The sequence below is a fragment of the Empidonax traillii genome, unplaced genomic scaffold (genome assembly GCF_003031625.1).
Source record: "Empidonax traillii isolate 1590-97213 ecotype Southwest subspecies unplaced genomic scaffold, ASM303162v1 scaffold740:size344948, whole genome shotgun sequence".
Classification (NCBI taxonomy): Eukaryota; Metazoa; Chordata; class Aves; order Passeriformes; family Tyrannidae; genus Empidonax; species Empidonax traillii.
This window is the reverse complement of record NW_020955933.1, coordinates 237,531-262,372: the sequence shown is the minus strand read 5'-3', so window position 1 is coordinate 262,372 and position 24,842 is coordinate 237,531. Positions and strand designations below refer to the sequence as shown.

At 49.8% G+C, this 24,842-nt stretch overlaps 1 protein-coding gene across 4 annotated transcripts in view; it reads right to left on the bottom strand.

Moving 5' to 3' along the window:
* The window catches only part of PCDH1 (protocadherin 1), a 55,768-nt gene that overhangs the window by 13,814 nt on the left and 17,112 nt on the right, over window positions 1-24,842 (bottom strand). For 3 of the 4 annotated variants that reach the window (XM_027900565.1, XM_027900564.1, XM_027900567.1), the window contains exon 4: window positions 13,121-13,340. In XM_027900565.1, the coding sequence (XP_027756366.1) occupies window positions 13,121-13,340 (220 nt within the window). Of the gene's footprint in view, window positions 1-2,023; window positions 2,727-13,120; window positions 13,341-24,842 lie in introns of those variants that run through there. The other variant, XM_027900568.1, reaches the window with a different exon arrangement.

Here is a 24,842-nt window from a genome sequence, read left to right as displayed (position 1 = left end):
CTGCTAGTTCCGCAATCCTCCTCATGTCCCAATCACATAAGCAAGTATTAAGACACAGTATTTTAACTATTTTTAGTTCATTTTAAGCAAGGCCAGTTCTCTCACCTCACCTGCAGCCAGGCAGCCACACGCACAGCCAAGGGGTGAACTGCAAGGAGCACCAGTTCATGTGACTTGGGAATACTGGTGTGGCTTTATGAGCCCTCTCTGTGTTCGCTCCTTGGTGGCTGCCTTTCATTGTTCCCCCGTATTAAAGCTCTTGTGTCAAGGAGAAAAGAGCTGGCGTACGCATGTCTGCCTTTGAACAAAACCATTGTTAAGCTCCATCAACAATTTAATAATCTTTCCCTGGTAGGACAATGGATGGGGGGAAATTGTTCATGCAGGGGGGCCAGTAGCCACACAGAGAAGCTCTGCTCCAGGCCTTTGAAGTCACATAGGTGTTTAACTGACAAAAGAAATCACAAGTTTATGAAAAGGGCTCCCCTCAACAAGGGGATCTGGAAACAAAGGAAACCCAGGCCACTCAGAGAGAAGCAGAGCAGGCAGAAGGAAGAGCCCTTGGAAGAGAGTCAAGCCAAACCCCAAGGAAACTCGGAGAGGAAATGACAGTATGGATTTGCATGCGGATGCTTTGTTTTCTTCCCATGGATCTTTCCTGGGCTGCTTGAGAGTGAAGTGAGCACACTCACATGTCATTTCAGCTTTTTACAGTCTGTTCTGACTGTAGAAATGTGCTGGTTGCCTAAGCCACAGTGCAGACACCGAGGAGGAAGAGGCCAGACCCCTGCCCTAATTTGTAGTGGCTGTTTGAAGCATCAGGGGATGGGCACTAAACCCAGGGCTGATGCTCTTGGGCTGCCCGGAGAGGGAAATGCCTGTCTGCTGATGAAGGGTGGACACACAGCCCTGGACACCACAGCCAGCCCCTAGGGAACCAAACACACATGAAATCCAACATACAGCAGTTTTGTGAACATTAGACCAGGGATACAGTCAGGAAACTTGGGAGGAATGATCTGACACCAAACAAGGATGTCCGACTGCTGATTGCTCAAAGATCAGGAGCAGCCCATGCAGGAGAGCCTGAACCCCTGAAGTGCCCAGCCCCTTTCTCTGCAGTGAGGAGACGTGCCACAAACCCAGCTGAAAATGCTCGTTATTGACGCCTCAAACGCCCACAGACTCAGTCACAGGCTGAAAATCTGCAGTGGAAGCAAAACGGGGAGAGATTCTGGGGCTGGCACGTGGCAGAGGCAGCATATGCACTGGTCAAATCCTCCTGTGGTGCAGCCAAAAGATGTGCCAAGGAATCAACCCAGGTGGTTAACATTTCTGAATCGGACCACTTGCCATGTTTCTGGCACAATTCCCATCCAGGCACTGAAAAGATCTGCTGCCCTGATGACCAGGGCTGGGGAGAAGTCACCTCCTCCTGAAAATCAGGAAGGATCAACACCAATGCAGCTGGTGAAAGGAGAAAACAGGGATATGGGGAGGTTTAGGAATGGAGGCACACAAGTTATTTGGGAAAAAAAACAGATCCTGATGTATATTGCTCTGCCTTATGTTTGTTATTAGGGTGGCAGAAGGATGCTCTTGTGGGTAAGTGGGAAAACGACAGATAATCACTTCCGATAGGGAATATCAACCTCCAGCTACCCCTGGGTGCTGCAGTTTACAGGCTGCTGGAGGTTAGAAGCAATAAAGTTTGCACCACTCGAGGGAGACCTGCCAGAGGCTTTCCTAAAGGCACCAGATGAATAAAACACGCTTTAAAGAGCGAGCGAGGATTAATCCCAGTGCCTGAGATCCAGGCGGGACAAGTGGGATCCATCAGCACCCCACATTAGGGGCAGATTGGCAGATGGGATTTGCCAGCTCTGCCAACCCCAAAGCACAGCACAAAGGGACAGTGGGATGATCATGAGGAGATTTTGATTACACGGTCCAAGAGAGATGTATGAAAATTTCCAGAATCAGTCCAAGGGCATAATTTTGTCAGTGATTATTTTCTGAAAGGGAGAGGTTGGTAACAGCAGCTCCGCTCCTGCTGCACAGTCCGTAGCAATACATGTGCAGCATCAGGCAAAGCAGCCTGTACCTGTCGGAAAGAGCAGCCCAGACCTGGACAGGGAGAGAGCTCAAAGGGATGTGTGATTTGAGAGGTCCAGGATCAGCAATTGACCCTTTGAAGGAAGCTGTTCATCATCATTAAAGAGGTTTATGTCCCGAGGGAGCAAGAGACAAAACAACACCAGTCCTGTGCCTTACGATGTGGGTGAGCACAGAGAGAAAACAGGGCTTGGGGGATGAAAAATGGGATGTGTGTGGGTGGCAGGGTTTACCTGCAGCAGGGAACTGCCTGAACATGGGAGGGGTTCAGGATCTGGCTGCTGAGGAAGCTGATAGGGGGAACAATAGCCTGGAAGCCGCTTTGTTTGCAGGAAAGGCAAGATATTTGCCTTCTTTTACTGATGTAGCTGCATCTCTGTGGGGGCCCCTTCCTGTGTGGTTAATAAGCAGCAAGATGCTAGACATGGAATACACAATTCCTTTTGCTTTTATTCATTTTCTTTCTCTATATAATAAGTCTTGCCTTTGTCAAGATCCCTGTTGTCTGGGTAATTTCATCTAGAGATCCTCAAGGAACAGAGATCTCCATATCACTCAAAGTTTAATATCTTGGTTTTAGTTGGCATATTTTCAAGCAATAATTTATACAGCTGAAGAAAAAAAAAAAAGATTACTTATGTCTAATTGGCATTACACTAATTACCAGCAAAATACATCAGGCAAATATCACATCTACTCACTCTCTGTCATTTTACATTCCCTACTCCATCTTCTCTTTCCTCAGCAGCTATAAAACAACTCGACATGCCGTTCTGACACATCCCTGAACAAATATCACATCCTAACCCTCTCCTCCTTTCTCTCACTGCCTCCCTGTTTCTCCACTTCAAAATAAGGTTTGTTCTAAACCAGCCACAGACATAGAACTGATGTAGAACTGCTGCTCCTTCCTGTGTACCTGAGTCCCTGTCCTGCAGCATCCTGCCCTTCTGTGCTGGATCCCTTCCCCAGCCTCTTCCAGTGTTCCCAGTACAGAGGGTTCATGGCCATCCATGTGAGAACATTTTACCTTTTATATGTAAATAAGTACAGAGCATAGACTACCACAGGGGCAAACATCTCACACATGGGCCATCTGAGCTGATTTTTTCCTGACTCATAGCCTTTCTACCAGTTTACTCAAAATTAGTTTAAAAGTGAAATTATTTTAACGTTGTTTTAACGTGATAATGCCAGTTTTACACTGGAGTAAGGGTCACAAGTGTAAATCTGAGCATCTCCAAGACCCACCACAGGCACTGTCCTCATTGTCCGGCTCATTATGATGTTAATCTGCTTTCCCCTGGTTTCGGAGCAGCTCCCTGCCAGAAAAGAGTCCTGGCACAATTTGCAGGTGAGCACTGTGGAGGGACCTTTCCCCGTTCTTGGCCTCCCAGCCCAAGAACAAGATGTGGCTGTTTGGTTTTCATGACACAGCAGTGGAAGGAGCCCCCGCTAGGTCTCCATCAGCCCCTGGGCTGTCCCATGATTCCATCAGTGAGATGCAGCCCTCCTTTTCCACAAGGCTGAAGTGCACCACAGAGATTATCTGGGAAGCCTTGTACCCAATGCAAAGGCACAGTCCCTTCTCCATCCCACCGGGTGCCAGTAACAACATATATGGACCACTTGTCCCTGTATGCTCCTGAGACCTGTCCTGGGAAAACCCTCCAGCCGTAAGGCACATAAATCTGCCCCATTTCTGGAGGAAAAGATTCTTGTCCTGCTCAGATCAGACAGAGGTGCTGGAACGTAAGCCCAGGGAAGAGGGACCTGCCCACCACGTGGCCTGTCCACACCACTGTTGAGCCAGTCCTGTCCCTGTGGCTGCATCAGCTCACATGAAATGAGCCCTGGTTCCTGCTGGGGAGACTCAGCTCTCTCTGAAAGGGGAGGCAAATGCAGGGGCTGATACGGTTTGGTAACCTCTGAGTCAAAGCAGCCTATCCCTGGGATCGCTCTCCACATGCCATGACTAATGTGAGATTTATGGAGTGTCCTCTCCGCGAGCAAAGCGAAGCGCCAGCGTTACAGCCACTTAATGGAGGTGACTTCAAATCAGGATGGATGAGAGCTTGTGGGAAGGAGACAGGAAGAGAGATTCTTTAATAGTGAGAGCACAAAGGATAAAATCCTGGGGAAGAGCGAACAACTGAGACTGACATTTGACCTGTCTCAATAGCAAAGCTCCCATTGATTTCACTGGGGACAGGGATGAATCCCTTATCCTCTATCTCATGCCGATGAGAGGGATTTTCCATGTGAGGGATCTGACCGATCCTTCAAACTCAGACACATGCTATTTTTATGAGAAAGAAAATGCAGTGTGAAGTCCTCAAGAAGCTCAAATGGGAGACTTTGTAAGCTTCTCTGGAATTAAGTTTAAATCCCCCACTAATGCAGGTCCCCTTACATGGGCAGAGGCACTGCCAGGCAGGTTTATAGAGACATTCAGGAGCATTTGGAGGCAGATAAAGGGGAAATAACTGCGGTAGATCACACAGGAGCTGGAAATGGCACGTCAAATTACTTCAAAAGGAGCTTTCTAAGGAAGCAGGTCTTTGAAAACAACAAATAGTCTGGGGCTGCTGAGGGATCCTGGTTGTCTGTTGCTTTTACACTTGGTCGCTTTTTCTGGTTTAGACGTGTTCGAAACCCAAACGTCGACCTCAGCTCCTGCAAAATCCCTGCTCCTGCTAGTTCAGCGCTTTGTGGAGCCATGGAGCAGTCAGGTTAGGAAAACTCCTCTGCTTGAAGAGTAATATGGCCAAAAAAAAAAATGATCCAGCAAAAACTTCAGCCTGATCAGCTCCCCGGTGCAGGTGGCCAAGCAGCTGTGTTGTCACAAAAGGGCACAGGAATGAGCAAACCAGGACAGAGAGGAGGGGACCTGCCTCTTTTTGGCAATTCTACCAAATTGGCAATGGCTACCAAAACATATGAAGGGGGTGCTGTGGCTCATCAAGAGAAAGGCTCATAATTCCCATTCCTGACTCTTCCCCGTGGACATCCCATGGAGCGCACTTGGTCTCAATGCCTGGTCAAGTGCGTCTTCTAAAATGTGGTAGAAAACACAAAAGAAGAGTCTGACAGAGCTTCATTCAGCTGCCCACTCTGAGAAAATGTCCTCTCTGGAGAACAACATGGCACAAGGGAAGGACCCACCCTCTTGTTCCCATCGCGGATTCTAATTTGGAAAATTTCTTCCTGTAACACAGTTTAATGAACTTGAGTTGAAGCCATGAATAGTTTGAGGATGACATAAAGTATTTTTGGAAAACAGGCTTTATACCAAAGAAGGGATGTTTAGATTTGGTCCAGAGATAAGAATAGCTGTGCATGACCATTTGCATGGGCATTTGCATCGGAATTTGCAGCCGTTTTCAGGCAAAAGTAAAATACCAAGGCCTATGTGGACTGAGTTCCCTGTTTTAATGCTACTGGGGCACAGGAGGGCATGTCCTGCCATGTGAGAGCTACAACCCTTCCCCAGGTCTGCTGTGAAATGGTGGTGGAAAGTATTCCTGCCCTGGACTGAAGGACGTACCTGATGCTGTTTGTCTCCCTGATCTGGGAGACTGGGAAGTCCTCACTTCCCTGGGACAACAGAAGTCATCATCTCTGCGTGAGCTCATTTATAGTTCTTAGATAAAAAATTATGCTCTCCAATCTGTTTGCAGCTGATTCCTTTAAAAAAAGTCTCAAAGTCTGCCATGGAGCTGACCAAATCTAGTGAAGAGGAAAGAGTGTTTCCAAAGAGTGAGGTGAGTTTTGGGTCAGCAGCTTTCAGCATGTTCTCCAGGCCTGTGGTCTCTGCAGTACTGCCCTGTACATCAGCAAATTTAGAGCAGGGTCACTCCCCTGAGATGTGCCCTCATGGTAGCACAGGGAGAGGATCACATTGGGTAGGACTTCCAGATGGAAGAAAGAATAAACATTAAGAAAAATGATCAGATTTTCTCTATCCAGTAAGTTCAGAGCAGGAAGAATGTGAAGGGCATAAAGCAAGAGACACGACATTCACTAATTTCCATCGTCTTGCCACAGACAGCAAGAGGGAATGGAAGAGCTCACAGGATCACAAGGAATAGCAGAAAGCTCCAAAAATCCAATCTTGAATGCAGGAGGCACACACACAGCCATAGGGACCCATATATTCTACAAGAGAAGGCACCTTCCTACTGAAATATGGAGCTTTTTGTCTCTTGGGCATTGACTCAGAATGACTGTACTGCCCAGATCTTTCATAATCACATAATGGAACCACAGTTCAGGGACAGAAAGGGTGGAAAAAGAAATCACAATCCAACAGGAAAATTTGGTTTCTTCAGATAACTCCTCTAAAGATGTCCAAGATCTGCAAAGGATCTTTGGAGAACTTGAGGACAATCTTATATGTGCACTACCACATAATCCTGTGAGGCAAGAGAGACACTGTCACATAAATTATTAAAGCTATTTTGGACAACGTCTGAAGGAAGTAACATCCTTCTTAGAAGGTCTTGAGAGGATTAAAGGCATTCTCTGTTTCTGGTAGCAATGTACTTATTACTCAGTCTGGGGAGGAAAAAAACAGCTGTACCCTGTTTACCCTGGGATTCTGGGTACAATTATGGAAGGTGACCTGGTTGACGTGGCGTGACACAACTGTTCTGACCTGAGCAGCTCTTTCATAAGAGTTTACCCAGACGTGGCTGCTGCAAACCGTGGAAAATAAAGATACAGGGTGAGAACAAGTTTGAAATTACAGCTCAGGCAGAAATGGCGTGTTGAAACCAAGATGGTGTAATCCATGGCCATTTGCAATCTGTTGGATGTTGTCTCTGGTGATAAAAATCTTTTCCCACAACTCCCTTCAGCAGTGATTAGGCAAATCCTGAGCTGTCTTTGGGGATGAACCAACATTAAGGGTGGAAAGTAGAGAAGCTCCTGATTTCTTACGGAAAAACGCAGATGCCTGTAGAGCTGAAGATTGCTGAGGAACCCAGTCATGATTTGTAGATGGTCACAGAGACTGTGCACACCCTAAACCCGAGCAGCACTGGAAACTGCTAATAGGGACAAAACAGCGACAGTAAGGAATTCCAGCCCTGAAGTCAAGTGTTAAAAAGGAAAGGGCTGAAGATCAGTTAAAATGCCCCAAAACCACAATGTCTCAGCTAGAGAAGAGTCCAGGTACCAGCCAGACCTGATATTCTCAGCAGGCCAGATGTGTGACCTGTTGGTCCTCAGTCAGCAAGGGCAGATTGGTGCCCAGTGCCAGCCACAGACCAGCTTTATTCCAGGGATGGCAGCTTTTATCCCATCCCATGCCATACCCTCCATTTTCTCCCACAAGGTGTGAGATCTTTCAGTAACAGAAGAGGTTTGTGCACCAGACAACCTGTCTGTGCACCCTGGCACTGACCAGGAGCAGCAGGGAGCTCAGATCCCACATCCCAGACAGAGCCCACTCACTCCTCTGCTACAAAGCGAAACTGCTGCAGGGTACATTTGAAAAAAAAAAAAGCTCTGCAGACCGAACATGTGCCTGGAACTCTTTCTGCAAGACAAAAGGCACATTTAAAGATAATGTAGGAAAAAAAAAAAAAAAAAGAATAGGTTTTAAGATCTAGAGAAGTCACTGTGCCAGAGAAGGAGACAGAATGTAATCTTTTTGTCCCATCTGTTGGCTGGGAGAGAACTGAATAACATTCACAGTGAGAGTCTTAAAAAGAAGCTGGACTGGCACTAAGCAGAGACCGGAGGTAGTGGCTGCCCAGTGCTGCAAATCCATCCTCACCATGACCAGGGAGAAGGGACTGTTGGTTTGGGAGTCCTCCTCTGAGCCACCCACCTTCTCAAGGGACTGAGAGCTGGGGATGTCCAGCCTGGAGAAGAGAAGGCTCCTGGGAGACCTGAGAGCCCCTTCCAGTGCCTAAAGGAGCTCCAAGAGAGCTGGAGACAGACTTTGGACAAGGGATGGAGGGACAGAACAAGGGGGAATGGCTTCAAACTGCCAGAGGGCAGGGTTAGATGGGATATTGGGAAGGAATTCCTGGCTGTGAGGGTGGGGAGGCCCTGGCACAGGCTGCCCAGAGAAGCTGTGGCTGCCCCTTGATCCCTGGAAGTGTCCAAGGCCAGACTGGATGTCTGGTCTAGTGGAAGGTGTCCTTGCCCATGGCAGGGTGGTGGAATGAGATGGTTTTTGAGGTCCCTTCCAACCCAAACCATTCTGTGATTCGCTGGCCCTGCAGGGTGCACACACACACAGCCCAGTGCCAGCCAGAGCCGCTGTGTTTGCAAGCCATGGACACACATGAGCATCATGAGACCAGGAAAACAAACAGAAGCAGACACATTATCTCTGCTACAGATGTCACTGAGTGCTGCTGGAGGGCTGTGGACCATCATCTGGACACATCCACACCACTAAAAGGTTGTTGGCAAATTGATGGTCATTCAGAGAAAAAGAAAAGATACAAAGGAACTGAAGACTTGAACTCTAATCAGAAGTGTAGCAAAGAGAAGGAGGAAAAATGCTCCCCAGACTGCCTTTGTAAGGGTTGCCAAAATCAGCACATTACACCCAAGATGTGCCAGATGTTGCTGCTGCCCAGGAATGGGGCTGCAGGTCTGTGGTGGTGTCAAGAGCAGATGGCAATGGCTGGGAGGAGCATGAGGAAGGGTGGGAGGAGAGGAAGAGAGACTCAGTTGCCAAAATATCTTGCCTTGGCTCTGCTCACCGTGAGGGAGTTGACTCGGTGTTCGAGTGTATCAAAGAGAACTTGGTGACTTGCTTGAATGTTGATCTACAAGTACATACCAGTATCATTGGACTCCATGGAAAGAAGGGGGAGGTAGAGCAGCTGAAGCATAATTTAAGTGTAGACTGGTGAAACTGGAGGTAGAGAGGAACCAACACTGGAAAAACTCACCTGGGGTCTCACACACTTGCCACCATTTGCTCTCAAAGTGGGATATTCCCAAGGGAGTGCTCAGAAATCACAGGGTGGAATTTCATGGCTGTGTCACTCAGGGGTAAGACAAGCTGCTCCTCTGGCTTCACAGTGCATCAATCTAAATCTCTCTTGAAACAAAGAAAAATCTGGACTGACGGGGTTTTATTAAGCCTCGCAGTCAAAGCCGGGAAACGGTATCTCAATTCATCTGCTCAGTCTGTGCTGAGGGGTACAGAGGAGGTGGGGGACCACGAGGAGAAGGCTAGTCTTGTCAGAAAAGCCTGTGGCTATAAACCAAATGAGAGGGTTTTACCCCCAGCTCTGCCACGAAGCCCCAAAGCCGAGCTGCTCACACCTTGTACGTCAGCAGCTGCCTGGAGGTGGCCGGACAGCCTTGGCTTCACCATCCAAGAGCAGCTGCAGACCTGCCTTGTGGCTCCAGAGCTCTGGGAAGGCTTTCACCTTCCAAAAAGAGCAGACAGAGGAGCTGCCAGCTCATCTGGGGGTCACCCAAACCTTGCAGACACCTCCAAAATGCAGAATATAATTTCCTATTTCATCCCCCACCTACCATGCAGTTTCTTCCCTGGAAGGGGAGCTGTGAGGATAAACTCATTAACATCTGTGAAGTACAGATACTACCACACTAAGTGCAATGCCAAAGCTCAGGAGATGACTGTTAATTACATATTCAGTGCGGGGTTGTTACAGAATGGATTTAAAAATGGCATGGGGTCCCCACTTTAAATAACAGGGATAAAACAGATTAAATGTTTGCCCCTATTCTGAGGGTTGAAGAACACAAATCAAACAGATCTTGGATATGTCTGGACCACACAGGAGCAGAGGGAAACAGCCTCTGTGTAACGTTTCCTAAATTGCACATATTGGTCCTGTAATCCTACTAAATTCTCTCCGTCGCCAATGGAGAGCGACTGGCACTGTCATAATCCAAGCTCTGTGTGCATTATGGCAGGGCAGATCCTCTGCAGAGCACAATCACTTCCAGGCTCCTTCCAACTAAAGCAAATCTGTGATCCAGGGGTAACAGATGTCTCTAGAGAAAGCAACGGGTGGCCAAGTGGGAGACTGAGCTCCGTTCCCAGCCCAGCATACCCCACAAAAGTGGGTAACAGCACGGCAAAATGTTGGGGAGGAAACAGTGGGCAGCTAGGTAAAATACCAGGGATGGCAAACCTGGGCTGACTGAGGAGCTGGCACACGAGTGCCAAGATCCTGGAAACATCTCCATCAGAAACATCATAATTCCTCCTGAAAAGAACCTGGCTCAGCCCCTGCAATACAGCATTTTACTGCAGTCTGCACAGCAAAAAGTGTCCAAAAAAGGAGGACACTGATATGTGTGTTAATCAAGTGAAGAACCATCTACAAAGAAAAGGCATGGATCTGTCTTCCAGTTGAAAAGCTATAAATAGCCTTGCATACTTGCTTATCAGATTGGTTCGGCTGCAGGGATAATCTCCTGGAGAAAGCAATGGAAGCCCTGTTATGTTGGATATTTATAACTAGATGAAAGCCTAGAAAATGCACAGTCGTGTCAGTCTTGTGCTCGTGCCGCGAGATAGGGTGTGTGGGATCCAATTCGTCTCCTCAGTTTAATATAAGGTCAAGAATGGCTTAGTCTTCCCAGCCTCACAAAAACACAAGATCTGACCTCTTTGAGGGGCTGGTGCTGCTTGAGCAGCTGACAAAGCTGAGACAAGGGCAGGGTGAGAGAGTCCCCAAAAGGTCCTGGTAATCCCACATCACTGGAGACTCATTGCAGGAAGCAAGGCGTGACCCTTCTCTGGACAAATGAGATGGAAAGGTTTTGTTGGAGCCACAGAGGGGTCGGACCTGCCACACCTTGGGCAGACAAAGCGTGGGAAACACAGCTCTGATGAGCAGGTCTAACACCAGCAGTGCCTGCTAATCTCCAGATCACCTGTCCCGGTGCCAGGGTCTGCTTAAAGGATCATGACCCTGACCCTGCTCCTCAGGTCCCTCGAGCTGCCGTTGCCAGATTATCTGCAGAGCACCAAGACCAGCTGGGGCTAATGCTGATGGATTCCCCAGAGCCTTGGCCCGCCATGGCCTCTGCACTCAGCCTGCTTTACACAGGTCAGGACAGCGGCTGGAGGCACTGGAGCCTGACCTTCCACCCACTGCCACGTGAAGGGAGCTGAGACAGGACAGGCTGGGGGACAGTGAGCAGAACAGGGTTATGGTTATCCCTGAGAGCTCTGCACCTCTCTGTACCACGCGTGGATTTGTTGGTGGATGGGTGTGAAGTGATTCCTGTCCTCCTGGGATGGGAACATGCACAGGGAACCTTGTGCAAAGAGAGGGAGCTGCCTGGTTTATAGGGCAGGTTGGGCTTCGTGATGCTGGGGGCAGGGAGCCGTGCCCTGCACTCTGTCCCAGACAGAGCCACCACTCTGGGCAGTGTCCCTCAGCCTTCCTCAGCTCTGCTCATCGCCTGGGGCAGACAGGGAACATCCCAAGGACTACAGACAGCCCCCTCTGCCCTCCATCTCCTGATGCAGACCTCCCAGGTGCTCCTCCCTCTCTCCTCTTTCTACTTTTAGCCCTGCTCCTCCCTCACCATCTCCAAGTTGCCTGTCACCTTCCAGGTCTCAAACTTTACTCTTCCAGGTCCACCACCACTGCTGCCTCACTGTATGATTCAGCACAGCCACATGGAATCTCCTTGCCTATATGGCCTTCAAGCCTCTCTTGACTTGGGAAATCCAGCACTGTCATTGTGTGCCAGGGTTCCAGGAACCTCTCCAAATTGCTCTTCCCAGTTGCCTGATCGGTACTTTTGGGAAGAAAGTGATCTGCACAACACTCAGTAGCAAATGGATTTGGGAGCCCTGCCAGACCTGGCCCCACCAAGGGGCTTCAATAGTTGTAACACAGAGAACTCCAGCAATACTCCAGGAACTAGCATGGGAAGAAGGATGAGAACTTCCACTGGACCTTCTCACATGGTTCCTTAATAGAGGAGTCCAGCAGATTTGCAGCTCCCTAAAAACCAGCTGAACACATTCTCAGCCATTTTCACACCACATACAGACCCGTCCCAAAGTCAAGGATGCTCCCAGAAGGTAGGAGGAGACTTCAGGAGAACCCTCTGCCACCACTTCCCTTTCCCTCCCACAGGCTTCACTGAACTTTCTGGTTCCACAGCAACCTCCCCTGAGCACAAGAGCACAGAAGGCAGGACAGAAGATGTTATATGAACAGCCAGAGCCAAGTCTGAGGAAGCAACTGAAGCTGGCCAGAGAAGACAGCTGGGGGAGTGGGCTGCTGAGGGCAGTCAGGCAGGCAGCACAGAGGCAGCACAGGGAGCAGAACCGGGGGTGAAGCTGCGCCAGGGCAGGGGAAAGCCTGTGGTGAGACCACAGACAGCTCCTAGGGGGTTCTTAGGGAAGGTGGGCCCGAGCAGGAGGTGACCTGAAGGGCCCAGTGAAGGCAGGACACGTCGCTCTTGGGTTTGCCACCCCCACTGATCCTCCTCTGATCCTCCACTCCATGGATCTCCTCATCCCGGCCTGTGCCCCTAAACCTGCTCTCCCCTCTGCTCCCCAGGAAACTTCCATGGCTCTGACCCCCACCACAGCATGGAGAGCTCCATCACGCCCCAACCACCTTGTCCTGCCATGGGGACAGGTGCCCACGGGACCCCCTGAGCGTGGCACACATGCTCACCGTCGGCTGGGTGCCCCTGTGCTGCCACCCTGGACCACCCTGCTGGACCCCCTCTCTACATCATGCCAAACCCATCTGCCTCCTGCCAAACCCATCTGTCTCCTCAGCTCTTCCCACTCCCACATCCCCTTGCCTCCCCCAGACCTCCCTCCCTCCCCCACCTCTTCCCCTCCCCACCACGTCCTCTCTGTACCTGCTTTGAGCCTCACCCCTCCTCCATCCTGCCCTCCCCACCACAGCTGAGCGTGGCCAGCCAAGCTCCTCGGCCCCTCTCACCCTCCCGGGGGAGGTGCAGGGTGGGGGATGAGGAGTCCCGGGGGCGGGGCAGGCGCGGGTGGGCGGGCACGTACCGTTCTCAGGGTGCTCCATCTCCCCGATGCTGCCGTCGGGCGTGGTGCGCTCATAATGGTCCTCAGGCAGGGCCAGCGGCCCGATGCGGGGCCCCGACGATGATTTGCTGCTGGGGGTCTCTGATTCCTCCAGCCCGCTGTCGTAGTAGCTGTGCTGGGAGGGATCCTGCAGGTCCTGAGCCTGGCTGGCTGCGGAGAACGTCACTCGGCGATGAGGTAACTGGAGAGAAGAGAAAAGCTGTTGCATCACCCACCCAGTACAGGAAGGCAGAGAGGGGAGTCATCAAACCTGACCCACAAACAGAGCTAGAGAGCTACTGCCCAGCGCTGCCAGCATCAGCAGGGTCCATCATCAGCCCCCCACAGCCATCCTGACAGACACAGTGTTGGGGTCTTCCCCAGCCAAGAGCATCCCGTCAGACACCACCACATGTGGGGAGCACACTTTGCACGGTCCCTGTGCTCCCCCAACCCATCGGCTCCTGTCCCAGCCTCTTCTTTTGCCCAGAGACAACCCTGGGCAGATGTCCCCTTCCATGGCAAGAAGACTCTGGAAACATCCCTCTGAATCCTGAAGAACTGCCCCACCCCCACCCCCCTCCTCATCTGGGGTCACCACTCTGCACGTCCCCTTGGTGTCTTCAGAGACCCACGTGGCCAAAACCCACCCCGGAGCCCCTCTAATGGGATCACTGCCCAGCACAGAGCCACAGTGACATCATCCCTCGCATCCCAGCCCCTGGCCTGACCCCATCTCTCATCTCAGAGCTTCTCCACCAAGGGTCACCATCGCAGGTTTTGTCTGCTCGTTAAGCATTTCAAAGAGCCTACTTCACACTTTCTCTCCCCAGCTTTGCCTCATGCTTGGGAGGAGCTCCCCGCAAACAGCCATTAAGCTACATCATTATCCTCCTCCAAATCCTTCCACAAAATCCTTCTTCGTCGTGATTACCGAGGAGTGGAAAGGGTGGCACGAGTTCATGGGGCAAGAGAGGGATGATGCGGGCGGAGAATGAAACACAAAACACAAACACCAGGACAGAGAAAAAGACACCACAGCGCCCATAAATGTAGGAAGGAGCCCAAGAAAGGAGCTATTTGATGGGAACGTGAAGGTGATGAGGAGAAAGAGGAGCCACCACATCGTTTAAGCTGAATACCTTTTTTTTTTTTTTTTTTTTGCTGGTGTCTTTACTACAAATGAGTGGCAATCAGGCGTCCCACACAGCGAGCACCGACCAGGAAAGGGAAGGAATTGAGACAAACGGAGGGAAGGAATACACAGGGAGCGTTTAGATAAGCTAGCTGCTTTAAGGTTGGTTGGACCTGATTAAATTCACCCCAGATGCTTAGAGACCTGATTTAAGTAACTTCATAGTTGTTAGGGCTGGGTTGTGGGTTTTTTTTTTTTTTTTTTTTTTTGATACTTTTTTTCTTGAAGAATTTGTAGAGAATCAGGGAGCTTCCAGAAGAATGCGAGCGAGCTAAAATAGTGCCTGTCTTTAATGATGAGAAAAAAGAAGAGCTGGAGAATTATAAAACAGTTAGCTTAATTTCAGTTCCTGGAAAAATACTGAAGCAGATAAAAGAACTCTTTGTAAGTACCTACAAGATAACAAGGAAATGAGTAACAGCCACTGTAGGTTTGTCACAAACAAACATGTCAAGCCATTGAACTTCTTCCTTTGAAAAGACAGCAGACCCTGTGGATGGAGGAGGAGCAGTAAATGTTCTGTCTTGACTTTAGGAAGTTTTTTTGACACTATTTTCGATGATATTCTCATAAGTAATGCAAGAAAACAGTGTAAGTGCAGCATGTACATCTCTGCCTGGGTAATATAGTGCAACTCACTGCAGGGTGGATGCAAAGCATTTAGAAAGTTGTATTCACAAAGTAATTACTGCAGACAGGCCTTTCAGCTGGGACGATGGATCAAATTAAATTCTCTGGGTTGCGTCCCGGGTCCATCTCTAGCCTGTATTTTCATTAACTGCTCCAGTGACAGATGTGGAATATATCTGTCACATCTTCACACTCGCCAGAAATAATCACCCCCGAGCAGCAGGGCTGGCTGAGGGACCAGCACACCAGGACCTGATGATGACCATCAACAGTGTCAATCTTACCCCAAAAAATGCATCTGTATTGGGATGTGTAAACAGTCTTTAAGCCATGCAGGGATCTCTCTGCTCTGCTGAGTTTGAGCTGGGCTTTGGAGGCAGAGCTGTGCCCAGTTTGGGTGCCACTTCCGAGATGAACAGAAACAAGAAGTTGTTAGAAACCATGAGAAACTGTGGAAAAAACACCCCAATGGTACTTTTGGCCAAGTGCAATCATAGAATCCTGAAATGGGTTGGGTTGGAAAGGGCCTTAAAGATCATCTTGTTCCACCCCTCTGCCATGGGCAGGAACACCTTCTACTAGATCTACTAGATCATGTTGCTCCAAGCCCTGTCCAACCTGGCCTTGGACACTTCCAAGGATGGGGCTTCTCTGTGCAACCTCTGCCAGAACCTTCTTGCCAAAGCAGAAGGTGCAATCTTTGTCATGACAGGACAGGCAAGGCCCTCTCAGGAGGACTTTGTGCCCATCTGTGGAGGAGATGAGGGCAAGGCAGTCCTGACCCTCTGCAGTACCCTCCCAGCCTACTCCAAGGGCTACCCAGCTTTTTTGTGTAAAGCCCACAAAAGCCACCACTGCACAGACATCACTGTCCACTGTGCCAGGAACTGCTCTCCCACAGCCTCCTCCTGCATCCTGACTGCCTGTCTGAAGCTGATTTCCTCCCTCACTGAGGCTCATCCCGAGCTCCAAGCTCCTACTTTCACTCTGTGCTTGTAAAACCTCCGCCAAACAACCCAGGCTCCTCGGGGTGCCTGCAATAACACAAACAAACAACCTCTGAAACCCAGCCTGTGACAGCTACTATCCCTCCTCTGAGGGGTCTCTGTCCAAATAGCACCACTTTTACCTGAAAAACACCTCCTTCAAATGTCACATCCTGCCTGGCAGCCCTTGAAAGGGCTCTTCTCCTCACTGGGAGGGAAAGACAACCCACACTCAACCACACTCCCCCAACCCAGCATGGCACTGACGTGGGTAGTGCCCCCCTCATTCTCTGCCCAGCCCTACCAGCTTGTGCCTTGTGGAGCTCTCCAACCCAGAGAGGCTTGTTCTGGAGTCACGGAAAGACACTGAATCAATTTATCTGCCACTGACTTACAGAAATTGGGTTTTGTTTGACCTTTCTCTGGTAGGTTAAAGAGCCTTTCAGCACACAGCATCCTCTACACAAGGAGTTGCTTGTACAGTGCAATCCAGGCACGCCTCAGTCTTCTTTTCAAGTCAAACAAACCAGGATCAACTCACAACCTGCAAACCAGCAAATCAGTTTTGTGGCCCTCTTGTGTAATTGCCCCAGTTTTTCCCCATTCCTCATGGGAGGTGATCCTTGCAGGACCACCTCTGCCATCTCACCAGGGCTTCTTGCAGAGCCTTCCTTCTCCTACCTCTCATATTTTTTTCACCTGAGGTCTGTACTAGCCCTTAAGTGTGAGTGCCACAAGTGCTCACACTGAGCTACTCATGCAGTGTGACCCTTAAATCCATTTTAAAGTCAGTGCTTCCCGGGATATAAACCAGCATTTCCCATTTCTCAACGCGCAGCTTTGCACTTGGCTGTGTTAAAATGCACTTTGTTTAAATGGGCCCAGTTTACCAAGCAATCTGGATTGCTCTGCATGACTGCTCTATCCTCATCATGATCTCCCAGTCCACCAATCTCCATGTCAGCTGCAGGTTTTATCAGCGGTGATTTTATATTTACTTCCAGATCGTTGATTGCAGCGTTGAATGGCAGCGGCGCTGCTGCCGGGGAGCTCCTCCAGGAGAACCTCCTTCCACCAGCACTCCAGACAAACTTTTCTTCGCCCAGCTGAGGGTAAACCAGATCTTCATCCATCTCACAATGCTTTGCTTGTAATCACAGAATCACTGAGAAAAGACCTTCCAGCCCATCGAGTTCACACTGTGCCCAATTCCCATCTTGTCACTCAGCCCAGAGCACTGAGTGCCCCATCCAGTAGTTCCTTGGACACCTCCAGGGATGGGGACTCCCCACCTCCCTGGACAGCCCCTTCCAATGCTTGACAACTTTTTCCATCTTTCATGATGTCCAGCCTGAAAGTAGTGCTCATTCAAAAACCAGCTCTGCTGCCTCAGACCCGCAGGAGCGCCTCGAGCAGATCCTGTTCCTACAGAGGCCAGGACCAGACGCCTAAGGAAAGGTTTAAAAGCTGGACCTGTCATGTAATGATACCGCCCAGTATCCCTTGCCATCAAGCTGCTGTTACTGACGTCAATGCTATTTCCATCATCGAGTTTCCTGCTTTAGCTATTAATCCAGTTGTTCCCCAGGGCTGGCGAGGACAGTGTGCACTGCACACAGCATCCTCATCACTGTCCCAGCTGGCTCACGCCCTCCCACTCCTCCTGACCCTGCCTGGGCTCCCCAGCTCCATTAACATCCCCAGATCAGAGAGATCCTACTCCAGACTTTTGAATTTGTATGAATTATTTCATTCAATTACATCAAGTATCACTCTTTCAAAGAGATTTTAATGACTTTGCTGGTTACCAGTGCATGGGCAGGTACTACATCCTAAGTTGTTACGTCTCAGTCCAAACTACTACAACTATTCATTGATTACTTTTGCAGTTTTCTAAATAATTAACAATTTTGCAGTTGGAATTGACAGTTACAAGATTCCACCTCTTCCCAGCACATTTTTTAAACTACTTTTTGAGTTTACCTTATCAAAATTGATTTTCCCCCAATGTCCTTGGCTTTCTTTGTTAATTTTCTATACTCCATAACTACTCATTTCTACTAATTGCTATCCACTCCTTCCCTTTTCCCCCAGTATTTATTGGTTTTCTATTTTTATTTCTGCTGCCTCCACTTTGCCACTGCACCAAAGTGGGATTTGGGGCAAAGCTGTCTATTTTCTCAGCTGAGAAATTGTGGCCCTAGAAAAAAACTCCTTTCAAGGGCTCCCCAGTGCTTAGTCTTATATTCCTGATGGGGAGACCTGTGCCAGCCTCTAAATCTGAGGACTAAACCAAGCTCCCATCTCACTCTTTCCTCGGGGAGCACCAGCACCAGCAGCTGCCTCCAGCACCAGCAGATGCTCTGATGAAGATGTTCATTCCCTGGTAAATCCTGGGGGTTTCTGTGCTGCCACAGTTCAGGGTTTTTTTCCTGAGAAAGAATGGCTTGCAGCTCTACATTTAATGACCCCCATCCTCCGTGAAGTGTTCTCTTGCTTTTTTGAGCCTGTGGCTGCTCCCAGCCCCTGTGGCATCCTGCAGCAATGAACTCTCCGCTCTGTGGAAAAGCCCTTTGGTTCTATATCCGCTGCCTGGTAATTTTGCCTTGAACTTCTCCTACCTGCAGGGTTGTGAGAAAAAAAAATTGCTCCTTGCTCTGCTCCTTTCCAATTCCACAAATCCATGCTGCATCCTGCTCCGTGTGTTCTCTCCAGCGTGTGGGGACATGCAGGTTGTCCTCCTGCAGACACCAGGCAGGTCAGGCCAGCCCCGCTGCCCTTCTCTCTGGCTCTTCCAGCTCTGCCACAGCATTCCCACAGTGGGGAGGCTGGGGTCACACCCCCAGTTTTGGGGCTTGTCTGAAGTAGCAAGAACTTGTTTTGATGAGGAATTTTCTTGGGCTGTCCCCAACAGCCTTGCCCAGCCTGCCTGGTCCTGGCCGCACACCCCAAACCCCCCAACACCAGTCCCTGCCTGTGCTGGTGCCTTCTACCGTGAGGGCATGGTAGGGAAAAAAATATATTAGGAAAAGTTTCTTCATGGAAAGGGTGGTTAAGCATTGGAAGGGGCTGCTCAGGCAGGTGGTGGAGTCCCCATCCCTGGAGGTGTCCAAGGAACGACTGAACATGGCACTCAGTGACAAGGTGGAGATCAGCCAGAGCTTGATGATCTTGGAGGTTTTTTCCAACCTTAATGATTCTGTGATTCTATGAGGATTCCACCCACGCCTGCTGGATGGGGAGTAAGGGGATCCAGTCTCTCCTCAAACCCACTCTGCTCCTTCCTGCCTCTTCCCTTCATTAAAACATTCCCGGCGCTCAGGACCTGCACCAAGCTGATTCTCCTTGCTAAACTCAGGGAAAACAAACTCAGCCCAAACGAGAGCAGTGCTAGGAGGGAACGCTGGCTCACTGCAAACTCACAGCATCACCCCCTGCGCAGAGGGCATGGATGGAGCAGCAGGAGATGTGGTCTCGAAATTCCATTGTTCACAAAAGAAACCGTAAAATCCGCCCCCGCCCCGGGCACCCTTTTCCTGCCGTCAGGAATGAAGGTGAGCCACCCTGCTCCCCCCCTGAGCGCCGATTAACGCTGGAGTGGTGAAAATAGCCAAAGTGTTAACTCCCTCGCTGCTGATCCCAAAGCAGGATCCGCGGTAATGGGCTCATCTGGCAGCCTCCAATGGCTCCTGCGCCTCCCCACATGCCAGAAGCCTCAACGGCCTTTCAGCCAGCTGCCAAAGGAGCTTGCTTCCCCAACAGCCGCCACAATGCAGCAACTCACAGGGCTGAGAGTGAAAGGCAATGTCAGACCCAACGCCCTGAATATAAAAATAAGTGACAAGGGAGCCATTGTGGCGCAGGAGTTAGTCAACTCCAGATTAATTCACGACCCCCTCTCTGTTACAAACCAACCTGGAGCGAGGCAACATCCCTGGTTACTGAGAGAAAAAGGAAAAGATAAGCCCAGGGACTGTGCTCTGAACTACACAGATCCAGCTTTTCGTGAGGGGAGGCTTTGCAGTGTGTGGGAATTATTTCATTTGCCAGTGTCGTGCCTGGAGAGGAGCACGGCTCCAGCCCAGTGCAACACAGACTTCGGAGCAGGAGGCTGAGGGGAATATTATGTCCATGGAAACCAGGGCAAGCCTCGAGGAAAGCTGGACCTGAATTGACAAAATCATCCTGGGAAACGCTGGAGCTCTAGGAAACAGGACACCGACTCGGCTCGTGGCTGTAAACAGCCGACCATTTTACAGCTCGTCTGACAGCAGCCAGTGCTTCTGCTGGTGTTGTGGGGTGAGGATGGATCAGAGCACAGACAGCTCTTCCCACCCTTTCCCCAGCAGCACACTGGCTGACAGTGTGCTGATTTTTGGAGAAGAAGCCTCCCAAGGGCATCCTCTGCTCGTTGTGCACCCCCGCTGCCACACCTGGAGGGCATGTGAAGAGCTCAGGGGGTTACCTGGCACAGCAGCAGTAGCGTGAGGGAGGGTGTTTGCATACCAGCACCAAAGGCAAACACTGCAAAGGCAAACACTGTCCTGCCTAGTGTCACCTCCTGGCATCCACAGTAACCCTCTGCTCCTCAAGGAGCTCCTCTGCTCCTCTGCCTCTCCCTCACGTGTCTCCCTGGTCCCCTTGGTGACCTGGGCATGCTGTCTGCCCCATAGGTCCCTCCCTGCCCTGCCACAGCAGCTCCAGATGTTCAGAGGCACAAGAACAGGCTATCTCTGTTAAGCAAATCAAGACAGCCAGAGCTGCATTCCCAGCAGTGCTGGATTGCTCTCTGTTAGCAAGACATGCAGGAATTGAGGAAAGATCTTGTGCAGAGCAAGGCAACAGGTCCCAGGGGCTCTCCCTGCTTGGTCAAGGGAGGGATGGAGCACCCAGGCAGCAGCTGCAGCCAGCACAGACAGGGGAGGGAGGTAGATGGACCCAACTCTAAGCAGACGTGTGGGCTGTGCACACCTGTAAGACCCCTCCTGCATTCAAAACAACCTCTCAAAAATTTTCCATTGAAGGTGCTGTCTCCAAGTGAACACTGAAAACTCTGGACAGGACTACCAGCAGAATTAAAGGCCCGGCTTTCTGATCTACCATTCTGACAATTCAGTGGGGTCACCATCATAGCTACTGGGGTCACACAGGGCACATCAGCCACGGGGCTGACAGTTCTGGTCTATCTGATGCTTGTGAGTCTCATTTGATGGCTGTGCTCTGCCCACAAATCCTTGTGTCCATCCCCATCCCAGTGTCTGACATGAGGATTATTCCCAACAACCCTTTAGCTCTTTCCTCAATCCACATCTGACATGAGGGTTGTTCCCAACAACCCTTTAGCTCTTTCCACCATCCTATGTCTGACATGAGGGTTGCTTCCAACAACTCTTTAGCTCTTTCACTCTCGACAAACAGTACTACAGAAGGAATACTAGAGAGGAAAGAGACACAGGAATCCATATGATTCCACCTCCCAAAACCAGGTATTCCCCTAAAAGCAACTGCTCACCCTTCAAGTGGCTGCTCGCATGGCTGCCACTGCTGACAATTAGTGAGTGCTGACCTTGCAGACAGAAGAGACAGTCTCCAAGTCCTGCCGAAATAATGATAGCAGAACAGCCATCCTAAAATGGACATCACATCCCCAGGCACTATTTAATGAATAAATCTGGGTAAAATGTGGGCTGACTCCACATAGGTGCCCTGAAGCCTCCTGAAATTTGCATGATGCTCAAAGAAGCCGCCAAAGCCCGGTGCCAACCTGCCTGGTCAGATCGAATTTATCTAACTCATAGCAAGATCTAACGCAATTAGAAACCCATTTAGACAGCCTCAGGACAGAGCTTGCCTAACCCCTCAGCCTATCAGAGGTCTGAGCCCATGGAGGATGTGCAATTTGGCTTTTCTTTGGGTGAAATGAAGATTGGAAAGGAAAATATGGAAATAAATCATCTGAAGGGTGACTCATAAAATCTAAAGGGGTCATAATCTTTATGGAATAATGTCTTAATTGGACTGGCCATGGTGTCCTGAAATGTCTATCACTATCAAGCTGATAATAGAGCTATTTTGTAGATGGTTGGTGTAGAGTGGAAATTGCCCAGGACACAGAAGGAGGTCTCATAATCACGTTAAAACCATCTGAAGATCCCAGGAAAAAAATGGTTCCGGGACTGGGAGTAACACTTGAACAAAGCCCTCGAGGAATCCAACAGCTGAAAAGTGGGAAAATAATGCTGGGAAAATAATGAGCTAATCTGGTTCCCAGTTGCACCCAGTGGAGCTGACAGAGAGTATTGAAAGCTCTGGGGGGAGCAGGGGGTCCTGAGCCATAAACTCAGGACTCTATTAAAAAACCAGAGATAACCAGGAACGCTTCAATGGGAAGACTCCATGGAAAACCTGTCAATTTGCTGAATTCAGATCATTATTCAAGTGAGTTTCTTATTTCAGGGTTGGGGCAGGGGGGAGATCTTTGCTGACATGTAAAAATGAAAAAATGATGCTCTTGCAAAGGTACCTTTCACTTCAGAATTCGAGCCAAGTATTAATTACGATTCAAATTCAAAAAGGTCAGTGGGAATCATGCCTTTGGAAATTACTAGGAAAAATATATTTATATATAATATATATATTGATTGACTTGGGAAATAGGGGGGAAAATGCCAATTCATCCTGATTTAATTTCAAATTGAAATTTTTCCTCTGAGGGCAAACTTGTTCTTGAACCACCTCTATTGTCACTGGCAAAGGGCAGAAGCTTTTCCTGTTTGCTCAAGGAATTGTGCCTATTCCATAAGTCTGTGCACCAACATGCTCTGTTGGGCAGGGCCCTCACTTTAGTGGTCTGCAACCAAACTGCAGCTCCTGATGAACGGTGATACTGGGTAAGTCAAGCCTTCATTTGGAGACATCAAACAGGTAGGACAAGTAATAGTGTGAGGCTTGGTAGAGCCACTTCTCTTGCCTGCACTGCTCTGGCATTACCAGTTCTGGCACAGAAACCCTGATATGGACGAGCTGTCCTCAAATTCTGGGAGAACTGTCAAGTCCTTAGGTCAAACCTTGCAGATCGTGGCTCAAGACAAATTTCCTGAACATTAGAGCATGTTTCTGAGCTCTCTTCTCTTGGCAAGAGACATCCCTAATAAACTGCGATCCACTTGAAATCCTTGGGAAAAAACCCAGCCCAAGCTCCTCCAGGCACTTCCAGAGCCTTGAATCACAACGCCACAAAAGGTCTTGCCCAGCCTGAATAATAACGAAGGGCTCTTCAAACATCTAAAACACTGATTTTGCTTTCTACAGGGCTTGAGTGCTTTTGATGAAGAAGCAGAAAGATTAATAGATTAGTGTAAGAGGAACATCAGACATCACTTCAGCAAGACATTTCGAGCAGGATCTCAGTCCAGAGCTCAGACAAGAGGTTCCCCCCCAAGCAGGGCTGGATATCTGTCAGAGTCTCCTCGGCAGCAGCTTTGCAGCTGCTCCAGAGCATCAGGGAGTTTGGAGGATGTGAAAACCAGGCCATGTGGGAGCAAAATAGCTCCAGGCTTTCAGATTGCTCGGGCCTTTAAAGATGTCTCAGAGGAGCTGAATCAGGGCACTCTGCTCCGCCAGTTTCACCACGGAGCAGGATCGGTGCCAAGGGAGGGAGATGGTGATTCGCTGCCTGCCCCAAGTGATGGCTCTGAACAGCTTTGATGGAACCCGCCGAGATCCGCCGTGCCATGTGCAGATAGGAGATCACAGGTGGGGATTTTGCAAGCAAGGAGGTGCTCAGAAGGATGTTTACCTCCCGGGGCAGGGACATCTTCAGGGATCTCTGGGCAGCACCCACAAGGCATGGCTGTGAGTGCCAAAATGGATGTAAATGAGGAGATAGTGTACAAGCTTTCTCCTGCTCTCCCAGCAGGTCACATCCCACTCTCCCACCACAAACCCACCCACGCTTTCCTGCGAGCATCTGAAGGACTGAGGGAGTAAACAGTTTACACCACACAAGGCATTGATGCAAAACAAATAGGGGATGTTTTTAAGGGATCCGGAGGAGTTGTTTTCTTTCTGGTCCTCTGTCTGACCTCCTCTTCCTCTCGTGCTCTCAGCCACAGGGTTGAGTTGGGAACACCTCTGGGAAAAGAAACTTTTACTTCTGGTGGGATGTGGAAGGCAGGTCCTCAAGGGTACAAACTGAGACCTCCAGAAAGTCAGACAGAACAGAATCACAGAATGGTTGTGGTGGAAGGGATCTTACAGCTCATCTTGTTCCAACCCCCTGCCATGGACAGGGACACCTTCCACCAGCCCAGGTTGCTCCAAGCCCCCTCCAACCGGGCCTTGGACACTTCCAGGGATGGGGCAGCCACAGCTTCTCTGGGCAACCTGTGCCAGGGTTGAACCACCTGAATCACCCTGACAGCCAAGAATTTCTTCCCAATATCTAACCCCAATCCCTCTTCTTTTAAAGTTGTTGCCCCTTGTCCTATCACTATCTTACCATGTTACAAGTCACTTTCCATCTTTTTTGTAAGCCTTCTTGAAGTATTGGAAGGGTCAAGTCAAGAAGATAACGTCAATGAATGGCCTGTTAATGGGGAGGCTGAGTGAGGCTGAGTCACAGATGACCCAGGCTCCCAGAGGGGAGGCCAAGACCGAGCCTCACCCACTTGCACTGATGGACACTGCAGCTGCTGTCAGAGGTGCCAAGAGGGGCTGACAGAGGTGGCCTTTGCTGCCTCCTCACTCATGTTCAACCCTCCTCTGCCCTCGTCGAGCAGACTGTGGGGCTTCCTGGGGCACCGAAGGATCAGGGCACTGCAGGAAAAGTCCCTTTTGGAGTAATCTCCATTGACCATCTTGGTTTTTCCCAAGAGCAGAGATGGGGTTGTGC